This window comes from Bombus huntii, chromosome 17, assembly GCF_024542735.1.
Source record: "Bombus huntii isolate Logan2020A chromosome 17, iyBomHunt1.1, whole genome shotgun sequence".
Lineage (NCBI taxonomy): Eukaryota > Metazoa > Arthropoda > Insecta > Hymenoptera > Apidae > Bombus > Bombus huntii.
The window spans coordinates 1,542,708-1,562,248 of NC_066254.1; the positions used below are offsets into that span (position 1 = coordinate 1,542,708).

Sequence of the window (19,541 nt, forward strand, 5' to 3'; positions counted from 1 at the left end):
GAGACAAAATGCAAATGGCTAAATTGTAGTAAAACCGAATTTACACTGTTTCACATTGGAGAACCACTGGCGATGATTCGTCCATAGAGAAAATGAAGGATTAAAGCCAGAGTATTTACACAACTTCACTGGATGAATGCTTCAGATGAAGACTCCAAATGAGCACTGTGGATAAATAATTAGTTCTATTGCATTAAGAGGCATTTTTAGCACACTAGGAGTAATGATATGCTTATTAGATATTTTCTACTTAGAATAACACCACAAAATAACTTGCAAAGTTTCATTTACCCTTAGCAAAACATTTTGTATAAGCAAATACCCATAATAATTATATTCACTAATTTGCAAAAAATCAAAATTCTGATTTATCCGCATTCGTTTCCATATTCATTTTGTACGATGTGTATCATAGAAATGCGAACTGATCGTTCGATTATGCATTCAACATGCGTTTATATGTACTTGTCAGTGGCGTTTCACTATGAGTGTATCATTCATTCTGTAAAGCTCAGCTGTACTCCGTTCACTGTGCACTTTGGAGCAACACTGCAGATGGAGGATGAAAATGACATATTTTGATGAATCATTTCTAGATTCTAATTCTAATTCTAGAATCTAATTTCTAGAAAAGGGAGAAATTGAAATAAAAAATTAATTTTGTAAATACAGATTTGAGTATATATTCAGGCTTTAAATTTTGATCTTTATTCGTTTACGAGTTCATCACGAGTTCAAGCACGAGTTAGCATAAGTTCAGAATAAATGCAATTATATGCAATTAAATATTTCATTCTCTATAAGTTCCAATAATACTGGATCTTGATTATACAAGATCATGGGACAAATAATTTGTCATGCTTATTGTTGTTAAAGAGCAAACTAAAGTATAGTAGAATTCCGTTTTTATGAACTTTATTTATTTCAACAAAATTGTAGTCAGTAGATTAAATACTCTTGTCAGTTTAGTGCACTTACTTGAGCATGAACTCTTTCTGTATGAGCAAAAAATCATAAGTAGAGAAAAGAATCAGTAGACTTCTATTATATCAATTTCAATGATATAAGTTATTCTGAGTGAATTCGAATTTTTGAGTTATTATATTCTGAGTTATTCAAAATGAATATATTTCAAAAAAAGGAAATACTAAATATTATCTATATTGTATGTTTCATTATAGTTAGAAAATAGTAGTTCATTAAGTTCATTAAAGATAATAAATAACAGTTATCTTTTCTTTCGTGCTCTACAATTATCCCTTTAATATATTTAAAAAAAGAACACAAAAATGATTCGATATTTAAAAAATTTCAGAGGAATTTATCTTGGAGGATCCGAAACACTATCCATTCCTTTCCAATGGCGCATTACCAGTTCCAGGAGTGGACGATTCAGCTGAGTTCTTCTCAACCGTGAAGTCCATGCATATCATGGGCATGACAAATGAAGATTTTTCTTCGATCTTTCGTATCGTGTCTGCGGTAATGTTATTTGGTTCTATGCAGTTCCGTCAAGAAAGGAACTCGGATCAAGCCACGTTACCGGACAATACTGTTGCTCAAAAAATTTCTCATTTACTCGGTTTAAGCGTAACAGAAATGACAAAAGCGTTTTTAAAACCAAGAATTAAAGTGGGTAGAGACTTCGTAACGAAAGCACAAACAAAAGAGCAAGTTGAATTTGCTGTAGAAGCAATTTCAAAAGCTTGCTATGAGAGAATGTTTAGGTGGCTTGTAAACCGAATCAACCGATCATTGGATCGGACAAAAAGACAAGGAGCAAGTTTTATCGGTATCTTAGATATGGCTGGTTTTGAAATATTCGAGTTGAACAGTTTCGAACAGTTATGCATTAATTATACTAACGAGAAGTTACAACAATTATTCAACCATACCATGTTTATTTTGGAACAAGAAGAATATCAAAGGGAAGGAATTGAATGGAAGTTTATAGATTTTGGATTAGATTTGCAACCAACTATTGATTTGATTGACAAACCGATGGGTATGTTCGAATTACTTAATGCTCCTTTTTAATGTAGCTTGTACATTTAATACATATCTACATTCCACATTTTCTTTCTGAAGTCACTCGGTCGAAGTAACATGCTAGTGAATTTAAATAATACATTGTATACATTTTAATATTACTTTTTCAGTGTTTTAAAATTGAATTACTTTTGTTTCTATTGGAAACTTTGTTATTTACAAATTATGTTTATTTATCGTCAATCCTTCTTCAATAACTTAAGCAAATTTTAATTCAAAACAGGCATCATGGCTTTACTGGATGAAGAATGTTGGTTCCCTAAAGCAACAGATAAAACATTTGTTGAAAAATTAGTAGGTGCACATAGTGTACATCCAAAATTCATGAAAACAGACTTCAGAGGTGTGGCAGATTTTGCTATCATACATTATGCTGGAAAAGTTGATTATTCAGCTGCCAAATGGTTAATGAAAAATATGGATCCTTTGAATGAAAATGTTGTTAGCCTTTTACAAAATTCACAAGATCCTTTCGTTTGTCATATTTGGAAAGACGCAGAAATTGTTGGAATGGCTCAGCAAGCATTAACTGATACACAATTTGGTGCAAGAACAAGAAAAGGCATGTTCAGAACAGTTTCTCAATTGTACAAGGAACAATTAGCAAAATTAATGGTTACTTTAAGAAACACAAATCCTAATTTTGTAAGATGCATCATACCAAATCATGAAAAGAAGGCTGGAAAAATTGATGCACCATTGGTACTAGATCAACTGAGATGTAATGGAGTTTTAGAAGGAATTCGAATTTGCCGACAAGGATTTCCAAATAGAATACCATTTCAAGAATTCAGACAAAGATACGAACTTCTAACACCGAATGCTATTCCTAAAGGGTTTATGGATGGAAAGAAAGCTTGTGAGAAAATGGTAAGTGTAATCTTGTTTATATATTGCATTTTTTACTACGAATAAATATCACAATAATAATAATGATGATGGAATGCAATATTCAATATTAATAAAATATTAAATTATAATAAATAATAAAATATTGATTATATTGATTTAAAATTTATATATACATATATAAATCAATAATATATATATATGTATTCATATACATAATATAATTTATTATTTGCTCTTAATTGTTCTAGAAATTTAAAACATATATGTATATGTAATTTCACAAAATCTATATTTCAGATTCAAGCTCTTGAACTTGACCCTAATCTTTATCGCGTTGGTCAATCAAAAATTTTCTTCCGTGCTGGAGTTTTGGCTCATCTTGAAGAAGAACGTGATTATAAAATTACTGACATAATTGTTAATTTCCAAGCATTCTGTCGTGGTTTTCTTGCTCGCAGAAATTATCAGAAACGTTTGCAACAGTTAAATGCTATTAGAATTATTCAAAGAAATTGTGCTGCTTACTTAAAACTTAGAAATTGGCAATGGTGGCGTTTGTATACGAAGGTGAAACCACTTCTGGAAGTGACAAAACAAGAGGAAAAATTGACTCAAAAAGAAGATGAATTGAAACAAGTACGGGACAAGTTAGAAATGCAATTACATTCTGCACAAGAATATGAACGAAAATATCAACAAGCTATGGAAGAAAAAACTATGTTAGCAGAACAATTACAAGCTGAAGTCGAATTATGTGCAGAAGCAGAAGAAATGCGAGCGAGATTAGCTGCCAGAAAGCAAGAACTAGAAGAGATTCTTCATGATTTGGAAACAAGAATTGAAGAGGAAGAAGAAAGAAGTGCTGGATTGACTCAAGAAAAAAAGAAATTGCAATTAAATATAAGTGATCTTGAAGAGCAGTTAGAGGAGGAGGAAGCTGCTAGACAGAAATTACAGTTAGAGAAAGTACAATGTGATGCAAAAATCAAAAAACTTGAGGAAGACCTTGCACTTTCTGAGGATACAAATCAAAAATTGTTGAAGGAGAAAAAGATCCTTGAAGAAAGAGCAAATGATTTATCTCAGACACTTGCTGAGGAAGAAGAAAAAGCGAAGCACTTATCTAAATTAAAAGCAAAACATGAAGCAACGATTGCAGATCTTGAAGAAAGGTTGTTGAAAGATCATCAACAAAGACAGGAAGTAGATAGATCAAAACGGAAAATAGAAACTGAAGTATCAGATTTGAAGGAACAACTTGCAGAAAGGAAGACACAGGTATAGTGATTTTTATAAGTTCTGTTTTCCTATTTTCTGTCAATAAAAGCACATTAGAAAAAAGTAAGAATAATTTTAGTCTGAAGTAAGAAATATATTTTTAAGTAAATGTATAAAACAATAGTAATAATATAAATTTTTATAGGTAGAAGAACTTCAACTGCAACTTGGTAAACGTGAAGAAGAATTAAATCAAGTAATGGCAAAAATGGATGAAGAAGGAGCAGCTAAAGCTCAAGCTCAAAAGGCACTTCGTGAATTAGAGTCTCAATTGGCCGAACTTCAAGAAGACTTAGAAGCTGAAAAGGCTGCTAGGGGAAAAGCAGAAAAACTAAAACGAGACTTAAATGAGGAATTAGAAGCATTGAAAAATGAATTATTAGATTCTTTAGATACAACTGCTGCACAGCAAGAATTAAGAAGCAAACGAGAACAGGAATTAGCAACATTAAAGAAGAATTTAGAAGAAGAAACATCAATACATGAAGCAACATTGGCGGATATGCGTCATAAGCACACGCAGGAATTGACTGCTTTGAACGAACAAATGGATGCATTGAAGAAGACTAAAGCTGTTTTAGAAAAAGCAAAGGGAACGTTGGAGGCTGAAAATGCTGATTTAGCTACAGAACTTAGATCTGTTGGTGCGAGCAGGCAAGAATCAGATAGAAGAAGAAAACAGGCTGAACAACAACTTGCTGAAGTAAATGCAAAACTTGCAGAAGTGGAAAGAAACAGGCAGGAACTGATAGAAAGAGTAACAAAATTACAACAAGAATCTGAAAGTATTATGCAACAATTAGAGGCAGCAGAGTTGAAAGCTTCTGCAGCCTTGAAAGCTTCAGCAACTTGCGAATCTCAATTTACAGAACTTCAGCAACAACTTGAAGAGGAAACAAGACAAAAATTAGCTTTAAGTTCAAAATTGAGAGCGTTAGAAAGTGAAAAGGAAAGTCTGCATGATCAATTAGAAGAAGAAGAGGAGGCAAAGAGATGCTTAGATAAACAGGTATGATTTCTAATTATTTAATTAACTGATGATTTAAAACTTTTTAAATGTAGGTGCACTTAACTAATTTTAATTGTAGTTACTTATTATAAAGTTCGTTATTTTCAATATCTGGGTGTTAATCAAAAAAATTTTGTATGCTTTTAAAAAATCACAAAAATGAAACCTTCATTTATCAGCTTTGTTTTTTAAAATAGGTTATGGGCTTAACTGTACAATTGGCTGAAGCAAAGAAAAGAGTTGAGGAAGAAACTGAAGCTGCTACAGCATTGGAAGAAGCAAGAAAACGGTGCATGAAAGACATTGAAGCACTTCAAAGACAAGTTGAAGAACTACAAGCTGCTAATGATAAATTAGACAAATCAAAGAAAAAGATTCAAGCAGAATTAGAAGATAGTATCATTGAGCTCGAAGCGCAAAGAGCAAAGGTGCTGGAATTGGAGAAGAAACAGAAAAATTTCGATAAGGTAACTGTGGGTGCAGTTTTGATTATTAACTGGAAAAATATAAAATTAAAATTCTTAATTTATATTTAATTTAATACTAATAATTCTTAGTTTATATACAGTACAATAAATTCCAATTTATTAGTTTTATTAGTTAGTATTAGCAAATAAATTCTTAATATTCATATTATACTGATTATTTGTTTCTATTATTAACGATATCTGAATAATTAGATATATTCTTGTTCTATTATTCTATAACTAATTTTTATTCTTTAATTCTATATTAATTTGCAATTAATAGAATTGTTACTTCTTTTTAATTATTAACGATAGTTTGGGGAACTTTCTGTGAGTTTTTCAATTATCATTATTAATGATTCATAATATTTAATGTAGAAAATTTGGTATCCAATAACAATATAAAAATTATTTACACTGAACTATTTTTTATTTTTACGCAATATTGAATATCTTATGGACCATTTATGCACAAATTTTTAATCGGATATAATTATTTGTATATATTATCTAGTAATTCTATTTATAATTACATATCATGATATAATTTATTATAACATTATATGGCTTCAAAAGTTCCACTTCCACAAAGATGTTTATTAAAGCACAATGTGTAATCGTCAGTATGATTTTTTGCACGCTTCTCACAGATTATTCACGGTCTATAAGATGTTAATTACCAGTAATATAAATATCATTCATTTTTACGTTACATTTAGATATAATAAACATTTAATAAGTTTCAAAAGTAATAGTAGAATTAGTATGATCAATTTTAAAACTTCTCTTTCTCTTAGTATTATTATTATTTTTAAGGTGCTGGCTGAAGAAAAAGCGGTCTCTGAACAGTATGCAGAGCAACGTGATGCTGCCGAACGTGAGGCCCGTGAAAAAGAAACTCGTGTCTTATCCTTAACTCGAGAACTTGACGAAATGAATGAGAAAGTTGAAGAACTCGAACGAATTCGTCGAGGTCTCCAATCAGAATTGGACGAACTCGTAAACAATCAAGGAACAGCAGACAAAAATGTGCATGAACTAGAAAAAGCAAAACGTGCTCTTGAATCACAATTAGCGGAGCAACGTTCTCAAGTAGAAGAGCTCGAGGATGAGTTACAATTTACGGAAGATGCTAAGTTGCGTCTAGAAGTAAATATGCAAGCTCTAAGAGCCCAATTCGAGCGAGACTTGCAAGCTAAAGAAGAACAAGCTGAAGAGAAACGAAGAGGATTGGTGAAACAATTGCGCGATCTTGAAGCGGAATTAGAGGATGAAAGAAAACAAAGAGCTGCCGCTATTGCACAACGTAAAAAAATGGAAGCAGACTATAAAGATATTGAACAGCAATTGGAAATGCATAATAAGGTAAAAGAAGATGCACTGAAACAATTGAAGAAACTTCAAGCCCAAATAAAAGATTGCACTAGAGAAACTGAGGAAGCTAGAGCTGCCAGAGATGAACTTGCAGCAAGTGCTAAAGAAACTGAGAGAAAGGTAAAGAGTTTAGAAGCAGACTTGATGCAATTAACTGAAGATTATGCCAGCAGTGAACGCGCTAGAAGAGCTGCTGAGAACGAAAGAGACGAATTACAGGAAGAACTCAATAATAACGCTAATAAGGGTACATTAATGTTGGATGAAAAACGTAGATTAGAAGCTAGAATAGCAACATTGGAAGAAGAGTTAGAAGAAGAGCAATCAAATGGTGAACTGCTAATGGATAGAGCTAGAAAAGCGCAAATAACTATAGAACAACTAACAAATGATTTAACGACTGAGAGATCAACTACACAGAAATTGGAATCGCACAAATTGTTATTAGAAAGGCAAAATAAGGAGTTGAAGGCGAAACTCACAGAATTAGAAACTGCTCAAAGAGCAAAGACCAAAGCTACCATTCAACAATTAGAATCAAAGATTAATAATCTTGATGAACAATTAGAAACTGAAGCAAAAGAAAGATTTGCACAGCAGAAGATTAATAGAAAATTGGAGAAAAAGCTAAAGGAATTAAGTTTACAGCTAGAAGACGAAAGGAGAAATTCAGATCAATATAAAGAACAAGCAGAAAAAGTGAATGCTAGAATGAAAGCTTTGAAGAGACAGCTTGACGAAGCTGAAGAAGAAATTAGCAGGCATAAAGCAATGAAAAGGAAAGCGCAAAGAGAAATGGATGATATGCTTGAATCTCAAGAAGAGCTAACCAGAGAGGTTGCAAATCTTAAAAATAAATTAAGGTAAGTTTTAGTCGTTCAATTTTTTAAATACTTATATCTTTCGTTTTATTCGTTTTATATTTATAATAGAATAGAATTTAAATAGAATGTGAGGTGTTTACTCTCTGGCATTCATATAAACGTGAAATCAAATATAAATAAATATATATCGATTATATAAAAACCGTTTGATATTTATAAACAATAGTCAATTCTCTGCACTTGTTGCAAAATTTTATTACATAATTTATTTCTTATGAGAAAGATAAATATGTCAAGATATTTAATAGACAAAAGGTTCTAATTCTTTGCCTTTTATTTAAATTACTGGAAATTGGTTTGAAAATAAGAAATGACTATACATATTAAAATATTTAGGCGTCGAGGGAAAAAGAATAGTTCATACCCCACGTGAAAAAAGCGGAATTTCTTCAAGTCTCAAGCATTCCTCGAGTCTTGGTTAGTCTATAAATTAAATTACTTTTAATATCGAATCATGTCATTTATACATATGCATATAGTTTAGATATATTTTTGAACTATAAAATATTCAATTATATAGAATATTTCTTGCAAATATTTCAAATAATTTTCTCCTTTGTCTTGTTACTTCCTTTTTTCTCCATTATACTATGTGAGTTGTGACTATTACTACTTTCCATTTATTTATTTTATTAATTGTATATTATTTTGTAGTGCATCCTTACTTCCTGACTATTTGATTAATTTTATTAACGATTCTTTTATCCCAAAATCTATTTTCCCTCTTAAAGATATATCACTAATCTTATACGTGTGTATTACATATATAATTTTAGTTACATTCTCATTAACTTTACTTATTCGTTTTCTGTTTCTTTATGTAATTTCAAACATCTTCAAACATACTAAGAGACTTTAAAATAGTTGTTTTAAAATGCTTATCATATAATTTGTTATTACTTTGTTAGTTTTGCGTATATAATTGGTTGACTGGGAAAAGGGTATACCAAGCATCTGTAGATTGAAAAACGACATTTAATTTTGATAATTTAAAAATCGTTTTGTTTATTTTTATGAAACTATTCATCGTCTTTCTTAGATAGCAGGGTATTTGATTAAAACTGTATGAAATGTCTGCACAGACGAGGTGGTCCTCCAATAAGCCTTAGTTCGACGCGTCTGAAACGCGGCTCTGTTCAAACCGGTGGATCCGGCGACGATTCGACGACACAGGATGAAAGCATCGATGGTGAGGAAACTGTCAACTGAACAAGAAAACACACCACTTATTGAACCCTCACAACGCAGGAAACTCATAAAAATATCCAGGTCCAAGAAGTGTGTGCAAGATCCGTTTCGATCAAAGTTAAGTTCGAATCGGAGAACTCCTTTGTATGAGTTCAGAAGTCGATTCCAGTGCACCCAACGATGCCATTACACGAGGGCGGCGGCTTTCTTCTGTACATAAGAAACCCGACAGGGCCGATTAAGTAGTATTTTATCTCCGTTTCTTCCGGAACTCCACAGAAAATGACGAATTTTCTCTGGTCAACTTGATATGAGCGAGTCTTTCTTATATATTTTATAACAAGCTTATTAACGTTTTTCAATGTTAATAAGCAAACAGCAAAAGAAGGTTGTACAAGTAAATTTAATCGAACTTTTTTTTCGATAAATTCAATGTGCAAAATATACGCTTACGAAATATGTATATTAATGCTATAATGCATTAACAGTACTTGAATGCCATACACACTTCATATTTGACATTCTTTCAATTATATCTTACAATGAAGATGTTCGTCATTTTTTTGGAAAATGCTACCACATAGTCGGGTAAGATTCAGACTAGAAATATATTATTGGGGCTGCATAATCGATAACGAATTAACACCGCATTTAGGCAGCATTAATATCTATTATAATTATATTATAGTTATTATTATTATTATTAATTATTATATTGCCGCAGTTTTTATTTTTATCGCGAAAAATATCGTAATATGTTACTTGTAATTATTTTTAATAATCAAGTCAATGGCGGACGATTCTAGCATCGTTCCGAAAGATGTGAGATTAATAGAATTTTCGAAAGGCTGAAACTTACTTTTTGTTAATCAAAGTGTTTAAAGAAACTGTTTTTTAAATAATATACTAACAGCATCGAATCAAACGAATAAAAAGTAAATTTAAAACTTCTGAAGAAAAATTGTTTTTATGTTTCACAGAAGTTTAAGGACAGTTCTAAAGGAAATTAAAGCAGATTGAAACGATCGAAAGCTAAAGAACGTCTAAGAAAACTTGCTTTTTTATGTCTAAATACCTTGCACAGAAAAAGATATCTTATTCGGATATCAAATTTCAAAGCGAAGAAAAGTAGTATTATTATTTTTAAGAAAAATTTTATTCTTTATGTTTCGGTCGAATGTGTTAATAATTGCTCTTCTTGATTTCTTTCAAATAATCATTGTATAGTCAATTTTTTTGTTTCCAACTCGTCTGACGGAACGAACTAGAAATCGACGATCGAGAGTTATCAATTGGTACTTAGGGTCGATCGTAGATCGAGAACTTTTTCGTTTCGTATTATTCAATTTTAAATGCATCGAAAAGTCGATGTATGTTTTCATATCATTGTTTTACCATCTGCATGAACTTATAAATATCATACTAATAAACGTCAATTTTTTACAGCTATATATACATATTAAACTTTTTCAAACAGTTTCGAAGGACTACTTTACTTCTACCGGTAATGTTTTTAGGTAGAAAAGCAATGTTCTAATGAATTTCTTTATGCATTTAAAATTGAATCGTCGAAAATCACAAAACAAAATTTAAAAAAGGAAGAAGAGAAAGCCAGCAATGTTTTTATATATGCATTTTTTATGACATGTGCATTTCTCATGCATTAGAAAAAACGCATTTTTAACCTCCTTTTGTAAAGATTTAAACAAAGAAAAGAATTTAAAGCAGGCAAACGACTTTATATGTACTTGCGATGTTCCCTGTTACCTTGAGATATTCATTATTTGATTACACAGATAAATATTCTTAAAGGTATTTACAACCCGGAATGAAAGATAAAAGGAGGTTAATGAGCGATCATATGTATTACACGTACATATGTATACGTATACAGAGTATCGTAAAGTATGGGGTATTTGGTAAACAAGTCTTATACCGAAAAAAATTATTATAAAAAAATTGAATGATACTACTTGATCAATTTATTTTCTACGGATTTACTTCATTCTTCAATTAAACATAAAAAAAAGCTTAATAGATATATATTTTTTGCGATAAAAGTACCTAATATATAACGTGTACTATCAATTTCGATATTGAAAACAACTAGATTACTTCGTAACCGATGCTGGAGCAAAAACAAAATATACTTTGTACAAAAATATTATTTCCTAAGTGCAACATACTTTATTGCATACTTTATATATATGTCCGGAATATTCTATTTTTTGATATGGCAAAGTGATTGGTGTCTGGACGAAACCGGCCTGTTTTTTACATTAAACAACTTTCTAGTGATTTTTTAGGCGGGCTTTTCAAATTCGCAATTGAACTGCCACTTCACACCATCGTGGACTATTTTCTCCACATAATGATGATGAATTAAATTTGAAAATCTTTTGATTAAATTAATAAACTTATACACATTTTCGACGAATTTACTTAATAAGAAATAAATTATAATTTCATACGTAAAAAGAATCATTGTATTCAATTATATCTATTGAATAGAAATGTCGACGATGTGTGAGTAGAATACAAAAATGAAATGTAAAAGGATACATATACATATTTGTACTTTTTTTAGGTCTGGAAACATAGGTGAAAGCTCTGAACCTCAGGATCTTTTATAAAGTATAGAAAGCTTGAATACCGAACACTGAAACGTCGACAACCTTTTCATCAAATGCATTTCTTTTTGATGGAAATTTGGATGATTGTAAAAAATATACATCTTTAATTGTGCAAAATCACACCACAATAATAATAATTATTATTTTTATTATAAATAATGAATAGAGATATAACAAATAAATAATGTAAAAGGAATTCAATCAACATAACAATTATACTAAAATATCTCCAATATAGCCATAATAAAAATTTTGTTAATTTTTCCTTTATTTCCTTTTTCAATTATTGAAATGAATTTACAATACTTAGTAAAAACAGAATTTTATTTCTTATTCTTAATATACTCATATATATATATACTAATATATATATATATATTCTAAAAATACCAAATTTTCTGATATTCCGTTATCAAAGATGTTTAAGTAATACATTCAACATTTTGAAAAGAATTAATATTTCAAGATGACTCTTATTATCTTATTTGTTTCTAATTTGAGTGTAAATTTAATATAGAATTAGTAGGAGAAATTATAATATGTATATACTTTTTAAATTGAAAATTTGTTTATATCAAATTATTTATCTAAGATAACAAATTATTAAAAAAATTTATATATAAAAATAAACTAAAAACTCAATAACATATTTTTTATAAACCATCCAAAATTTCTCTGAAGGAAAAGGAAATCTAGACCACCTAATGTTATCTGTGAACTGCTGTGAATTTGTGTAAATAAGCACAGAAAATAATTTTCAACTGTGGTGCATTTTATTTAAGCAATTAACTTTGGAATTGGAAATGTTATCTCTATTTAAGAGTATGAATCCCAATGGGGTTGAAACAGATAAGTATGGAAAAAATAAATTAACTGGAAGAGTAAAAAATGGGAGACAGCGATAATAGGATTTGACCAGCTAAATAATGAATCTTTTTGATACATTTTATATAGGTATAAATCAAATATTAATAACACTTAAGTATGTTAAAGAGAAAGCATAATAAATGCTGAAAACTGAGAATAATAAGAAAGTGTTATGGTCAGTGATTTTCAATCGGTTATTTAATTAATGATTGGTATATTATTTCTTTATAATTTTATATTATTATTAGCATCCTTTTAAAAAACTGTAATTTAAAAAATTAGTTGAATTTCAGAGAAATTTGTTGATATAAGAGCATCGAATATTTAATTATGTAATATATTTGTTATTATTGCTTAATACATTTTTTAAATTAACATACATGAAAGATATGAAAAGAATGTTATAAACACACAAATTTTTGAATAATAGAATTTTTTTAAGCTAGGAAACTAATTCTTTAAATTAATAGTTCTTTAAACTATTTACACATGATTTTGAAGTTTTATAATAATAGATGATTTTAATTTTGTGTAATATATAAAAAGCAAATGAGATTTATATATTATATATTAACATTATTGAGAAACGTTTGTTCCATTTAGTATCCATATTTTTACGAAGATGAAGACTTTTATAAGAAATATTCACCTTCGTTTGACTTTTTTTATTCAAATAAATATGTTAAATTATTTATATCAGATAGACAGCAGATGAAATAGTTTCAACGGTTTTAGATTAAATGATTTTGTTAAATTTTGTTTGCAAATTAATTAATACAATCTTATAAAATAGTTTCTAGTTATATGCCATATATTATTTTGAATATTGGCATTTTGAACATTATCCCATATAAACAATTTGTTTTGATAACATTTTCATGTAGTATGGAAGAACGCTGTATCTTCAAGTTGAAGAAAACATTAATGTTATTTTCATTCATTTTGTATCTCTTACAACTATAAAAATTATTGTACATTGAGATGCTAACTATAATTAATGTAAGTTCTTGTTTTTCTTCCTCTTTTTGAATACTTGTTATTTAAAAACTATATAGGAATTCATTCATATATATCTCATATCTGTATTATCTTTAACATAACAAAATTATTTGTACGAATTTGTATGAATAAATTAACATAACACACCTTTCATATTATCAAATATTAAGTTTGCATTAACGCTAAAAAAACGCAGATTGAACATCACTGAGCCAATGACATTGATGCTTCATTTTATTATTAAAGGTCAATTTCCCTGTAGTTCTTTCAGTTGCCGTACTAATCCTGGACTTGCTAAATCCAGAGGCGTTTTCTTTTGTTTATTCATCAGTGTTGTGGTAGCACCATTTTTCACTAACAACTTAGCTTCATCAACACGATTTTCCTCGCATGCTAAATGTAATGCAGTATTGCCATCAACATCTTTACTATCTAGAAAAAAAAGTTTCCTAGGTAAAATATATACATCATAGAACTAATATTTATAACTCATACAAATTATTATCTAATAATTCAAAAAATAAATTTAATTACATTTACTTAAAAACCACAACATCTAAATTGATATTCAGAGAAATGTAGAATAATAATCTTCATAATTGTTAAGAAATTAAGCTGTTGAAAGCTTACTATTTTTAGATGAAAACATCTATTTAAAGATTATTAGAAAATTAGATGAAATAGGTATTGATTAAACAAAGATTTTAATATAAAAATCTACCGATATCTAAATTTCGTCCATATTCTATGAGAAGTTTCACAATAGCAATATTGCCCTTAGATGCGGCTCTATGTAGTGGTGTAGCACCACGTTTGTCGGTAATATTAATATAAGCATCTTTTTCTAGTAATGCAACACAAATAGATTTCCAGTTTTTTGATGCCGCATATTGCAATGCTGAATGGCCTTCTTGAGTTTTGGCATTAACATTTGCACCTTCATTTAGTAAGGTATTAACAACTTTCTCACGACCAGCTGATGCTGCCAAAATTAATGGTGTCATATCCATCTAAACAACACAATTAAAATATTTAATTAATTTAACATGATGCAATTAAGGAGTAGATGATTCCTCATGTAAAAATGAGTTGATGCTAGGTGCTACCCTACAATATTTTTATAAGCCTTTGGACAACATTAGAACTTGAAAAACTAAAAATAAGTAGTAGTAAAAATAAGTAGTGTAGTTTTGAATAATATCTAGTTTTGAATGTTTCTAAACTATTACTTATGATATATTTGATATGAAATTGATTTTTTAGGTTTTCTTTTTGAAGTAAAATTACATTATCAATAGAGTTAGTAATTTATTCTAAATTGTTTATAAATACAAACAGGAACTAACAATAGTTAGATTAGATGAATAAAGAAAGCTGTATTTAACATATGTCAGCCTACCTTACAATTTTTTTTAAAGAGATAAGACGAATTTTATCTTATATTTTTAACTTTGCATGAAGAAACTTTTTTTTTAGTTATACTATAATTTCATGTATTTTCTATATAATACAAAATATTATATTCTATTATTACTATATTTTATGATATGAAGCGATATTTCATAAGTGAAATTATTGCTAAAATATTTGCTTACATTCCTAAATGTTAATTCAGACTAGATAATAATAATAGTCGCAAAATACTTATGTGGCAAATAATCTCTCATTTAAGGCCTAAGGTATAAAAGACAACAAATATTAGTCGTGCTTGTAGATTTTAAAGTATCAAATTTGCATCTGATGTCTCATGTATATACACATTGATATGTAGCATAAATTTTAATCTTTCAAATTGTATTCAGAGATCTTCTTATAATATCTTTTGAGTTATAAAATGAATCTTGCTATTAATTAAAATCTAAATAATCTAAATTCAAATAATGCCTAAAATATGTCCTCATCACAAAGGATTATATAAAAAGATAATATAAAGATCTAGAAATTGTATGACTGTTTTTATAAATATGTAATTACTTATTATTAACCATTTCATAGTGTATTACGTGAAAGATTCAGGCTAATTAAATGTAGTATTATACATTTCATGTCTTAAATATCATCATATATACATATGTACATAAAACAATTATTAATAGGTATTTATTTCTCATACTAAGTTGAAAATGTGCATTTTTTGTATCTGACATTAGAAAAGCAAGAAATCTTGATAATAAAAAAATAATTATTTTCTAAATCATTATCTCTTTGTACTTTTATTACATTATCAAAAGTTTAATATATAAAAATTTATTTCAAGGTATGCTATTCAAAACAGTGTTCTTCATAAATTTCAATTTAACAAAAAAAGTTACATATGGTAGACAAAATGTTGACTTCATAAATAAGTTCAATGACCTAAAATTTATATCTTCTTCTTATGAAATAACTGTGGTGTAAACAAATATTATTTTACAAAATAATACAAGATTAATATCTGTCGATTTTTGTTATTTTTCATAATAATATACATAATAATATACATGATCAATATCTGTTAATTTCTATCATTTTTCACTTTTCGAAAATACAATAACATGTATCATAAATTACAAATTATGTATAGTAGTTTAGATTTATATAAATTGCGTATCACTAAAATTCACAGAAAAGAAGAGATAAAGGCAATTATAAATATAAAACAAGAGTATAAGCTTCATTACTTAACAGTGTAAATATTAATTTTAAACGACCAAAATTTTATTTCATAGAAACATATTTTTTTGTTTATATCGTTTTTAACCGTTTGAGCTCCAAGCAGCGCGATCGCGCTGTTTAGATTTTGTGTCGAAGAGTCCCATGCTGACGGTATTTTGTATCTCATTGTTATCTTCTCCATACTTTTAATTGAACAAAACTTGAAATATTTATAAACTAATAGTACGCATATATAATAATATAGATAAGTAATAAATATGACGAGCGCTATTGTGCCGCTTGTTTCTTTTCGCAATCGATTAAGACAAACGCTATCGTGTTGTTCGGGATTTTTTCACTTTATTTTTTCAATGACCCCTAGGATTCAAACGGTTAAATATGTTTTTATGTAATAAATCATAACATTAACACTTTATATATAAAAATAATATATATATGTTATTATATATATTATATACTATATATTTATTGTATATACTAGGAAATAACATATTCAATGAAATTGAAAACAATATTTTAGTTCCTATAAGATATCATATGATATCAAATTTAAACGACTTTAAAATGCTTTTCACATAGTAAGTTTAAGAAATGCCTCAACAATTCAATAGTTTAGTTTAGTTTATTACATTTCTACTGAAAACAATTCAGTAGAAAATCTGCTTTAGGTAAATATTGCCTATTATATGTACTATTATATGTAACATACTAATAAGTAAATATATATCGTGGTTTATTTAGAAATAATAGATAGTTAAAATAAATGTTAGGTAACTCTGAATAAAACTAGTAAGATATAAGGAAGCATATTTTGCAGTTTACCATAAAATTATATGACAAATTACTTACTAATGGCTTATTTTACTTACATCATCAGTAGGATCTACCGGTACATCAAGAGATAATAAATATCTTACTAAGTCATCGTGTCCTCCAAGTGCTGCCCAATGTATTAACATTCGACTGTTCTGAAGAAATAAATTTGGCTAATAACATAACCTTAAAAAATATTTCATATAAACAACGATGCACTTACACCATCTTTAGCTGTTTTTAATCTTTCATTTTCATTTAATAAATTTTTAACGTCTGTGGTTTTGCCGCGGTAGGCCATATCATATACCGAATTTTCAGACATTTTTGCTGTTTTCTATCTAGCATGTAGCACACGACTGATGTTTATGTTTGATTTTAAGTATTAACAAAGAAGCAATGAGAGTCCTCCCATCCATTGCTTAGTTGTTTCACAATGTAGGTGCTGCACCATACAGCCAAGTGTTGTACCACATTAGTATGTATAAGAACCTATAAAATTAGGGTACAGACGAGATATGAGGGTAGACCAATCATGCAATATATTTTTTTGGCCCGAAATCCTGAAACTCTAGAGCCCTACTACCATTGACTAAAAATAGGATATTCTTGTATTGCTGTATGCTCATCTATGTTATTACCATATTCGTGTCACTCCCAACATTACCAACAGAATACAAAACAGATTGTACCGCTTACTGTAGTAAGGATTACAAATTGTCACATGAACGATACCCACTTTAAAAAGATAAAAATCTACGAAATAATTTGCAATCTAAGATTATTTGGAACAACAGTAAGATACAGGCAAAGAGATAAGTAGGTTAAATTTCCAATTTTCTGATTGTTTTTAATTAGTTTCCACAATTAGTTAATTACTTTGTTTGCAATTAATTAACTAATCTCTTTCTCTTTGCTTGTTTTATTTCACAATAGTAGTTAGTTAATATAAGCTAGTATTAGATACAATGAAACATCAAAAAGGTAAAAGGAAACATTATAATTTAAACAAGTGCAATTTTTCTAATTCCAGTAATTGAAAACATCCAATAACACTCAATGTTTCAAAGAATGGAATTAGAACAAATCAATTACCAAATATATTAAATGTTATTCTAGATGTTTTACACAGCACAGGTTAGAAACTTAGAGCTATTGTTTCCAATCAAAATACAAGTAATTAAAGAATGACAAAAAGACGGGTTAATATTCAAAATCCTTATTTTATTAGAAATAAAAAAATTCACTTTTTATTCGATTATTTACATTTGCTTAAAACCGCCAAGAATAATTGTTATAGAATTTAGAACGAAATGAAGTTACAAGAGCATTTTACAAATTAACCGAAAAACAAAAAGCCAGGTGATTTTGATAAAATGAAATGTAAGCCCGAATTCCAAGTATTCAACAAAAGAGTTTCTTTTACTTTGTTCACTGCATGTTCAACTAATTGTATAAAACCGAGCATCATACCAGCTTTTTCGAAACCTTCAATAACTTGTTTGATAATTTAAATAGCAAATCTCCACGTGATGTATATCAACACAATTACGGAGTATGCCTAATGTTAGGTTATATAGTGGTTAGTAATGATATCTTCTGGATTAAAAACTCCGCCTCGTTTCTTAAGATTGCAAGAATTAGTAAATGTCATTGTAAGCTTTGCCATGATTTAAAAAAGAAAAATGTAATGTTTTTAATGATTTTGTTTCAATTCCTAGAATGCATGGTGACACATACCATCGGAATCCTTCTGTAGAAGCAGTGCGTCCCACCATCAGAAAAAATGGTGTTGAATTTGAATAGTAATTCTTATAACAATAATTGTCAACCTGATTGTGACACAACTTTATTAGAAGAGGATATAATTTTGTCCCAATTCATTACGTCCACATCAGACGATGTTCCATTAAATAAAATGGAAAAAGAGAACATTGACATCGAAAGTGAAAATATACAATTAGAAATTGACAATAAATTAGCAGTATTGTCGATGTCAACGTGCTCTTTAAAGATGTGCGTTATAGAATATCTCGTCGGATATATTGTCAAAAAAAGCACTGAGATATTTAAATAGTAATAAATATAACAATAAAAATTTATATAATAATAAATATAATAATAAACATCTAAATAATAATAAATCGGTGCTTTAATTATTTTGTTGGTAAAAGTAGAGAACATCCGCGTGATGAACAAACAGTAATAGCCCTTCGCGCATATGTTGTTAATGATGCGATTACTTTCGGACATTTATTAATGCCATCTAATAACTTTTATAACATTTTCAAATGTTACAAATGCTATATTCAATTATTTTTATCCGGCACTACGCAGTGAAACGTCTATTTTGGATAAATTATTTCGGATTGTATCTAAAGCTATAAATAAAATATATCTAAATTGATTTATCTAAAACGAATGTGCTGTACATCGGAAAGATATGGTCTATTTAACTCTACAAACAAAATTC

At 28.8% G+C, this 19,541-nt stretch overlaps 2 protein-coding genes across 11 annotated transcripts in view; one reads left to right on the top strand and one right to left on the bottom strand.

Moving 5' to 3' along the window:
* The window catches only part of LOC126874971 (myosin heavy chain, non-muscle), a 28,805-nt gene extending 16,801 nt beyond the window's left edge, over positions 1-12,004 (top strand). For 4 of the 10 annotated variants that reach the window (XM_050637518.1, XM_050637519.1, XM_050637523.1 and 1 more), the window contains 8 exons: positions 1,316-2,005; positions 2,273-2,919; positions 3,199-4,179; positions 4,325-5,188; positions 5,386-5,655; positions 5,971-5,985; positions 6,472-7,892; positions 8,996-12,004. In XM_050637518.1, coding sequence (XP_050493475.1) covers positions 1,316-2,005; positions 2,273-2,919; positions 3,199-4,179; positions 4,325-5,188; positions 5,386-5,655; positions 5,971-5,985; positions 6,472-7,892; positions 8,996-9,122 — 5,015 coding nt within the window. In that variant the 3' untranslated portion in view covers positions 9,123-12,004. Of the gene's footprint in view, positions 1-1,315; positions 2,006-2,272; positions 2,920-3,198; positions 4,180-4,324; positions 5,189-5,385; positions 5,656-5,970; positions 5,986-6,471; positions 7,893-8,249; positions 8,331-8,995 lie in introns of all 10 variants that reach the window. The other 6 variants (XM_050637521.1, XM_050637522.1, XM_050637524.1 and 3 more) reach the window with 4 other exon arrangements.
* Positions 12,005-12,485: 481 nt separating this feature from the next.
* Positions 12,486-17,656, bottom strand: LOC126875000 (26S proteasome non-ATPase regulatory subunit 10-like). The gene is made up of 4 exons (XM_050637619.1): positions 17,292-17,656; positions 17,125-17,223; positions 14,322-14,610; positions 12,486-14,032 (listed from the first exon to the last, which is right to left on the bottom strand). The coding sequence occupies exons 1-4, from the start codon at positions 17,391-17,393 to the stop codon at positions 13,848-13,850; spliced, it is 675 nt and encodes a 224-aa protein (XP_050493576.1). The 5' UTR covers positions 17,394-17,656; the 3' UTR covers positions 12,486-13,847.
* Between the last annotated feature and the right edge of the window lie 1,885 nt (positions 17,657-19,541).

What these genes read in the sequence shown, in the direction of transcription:
- LOC126875000 (XM_050637619.1), bottom strand. Translation starts at nt 17,393, where the DNA reads ATGTCTGAAAATTCGGTATATGATATGGCCTACCGCGGCAAAACCACA. An exon ending in TAAAAACAGCTAAAGATGGT is followed by an intron (nt 17,224 to 17,291) that starts GTAAGTGCATCG and finishes TTATTTCTTCAG; the next exon opens with AACAGTCGAATGTTAATACA. An exon ending in CGGTAGATCCTACTGATGAT is followed by an intron (nt 14,611 to 17,124) that starts GTAAGTAAAATA and finishes TGTGTTGTTTAG; the next exon opens with ATGGATATGACACCATTAAT.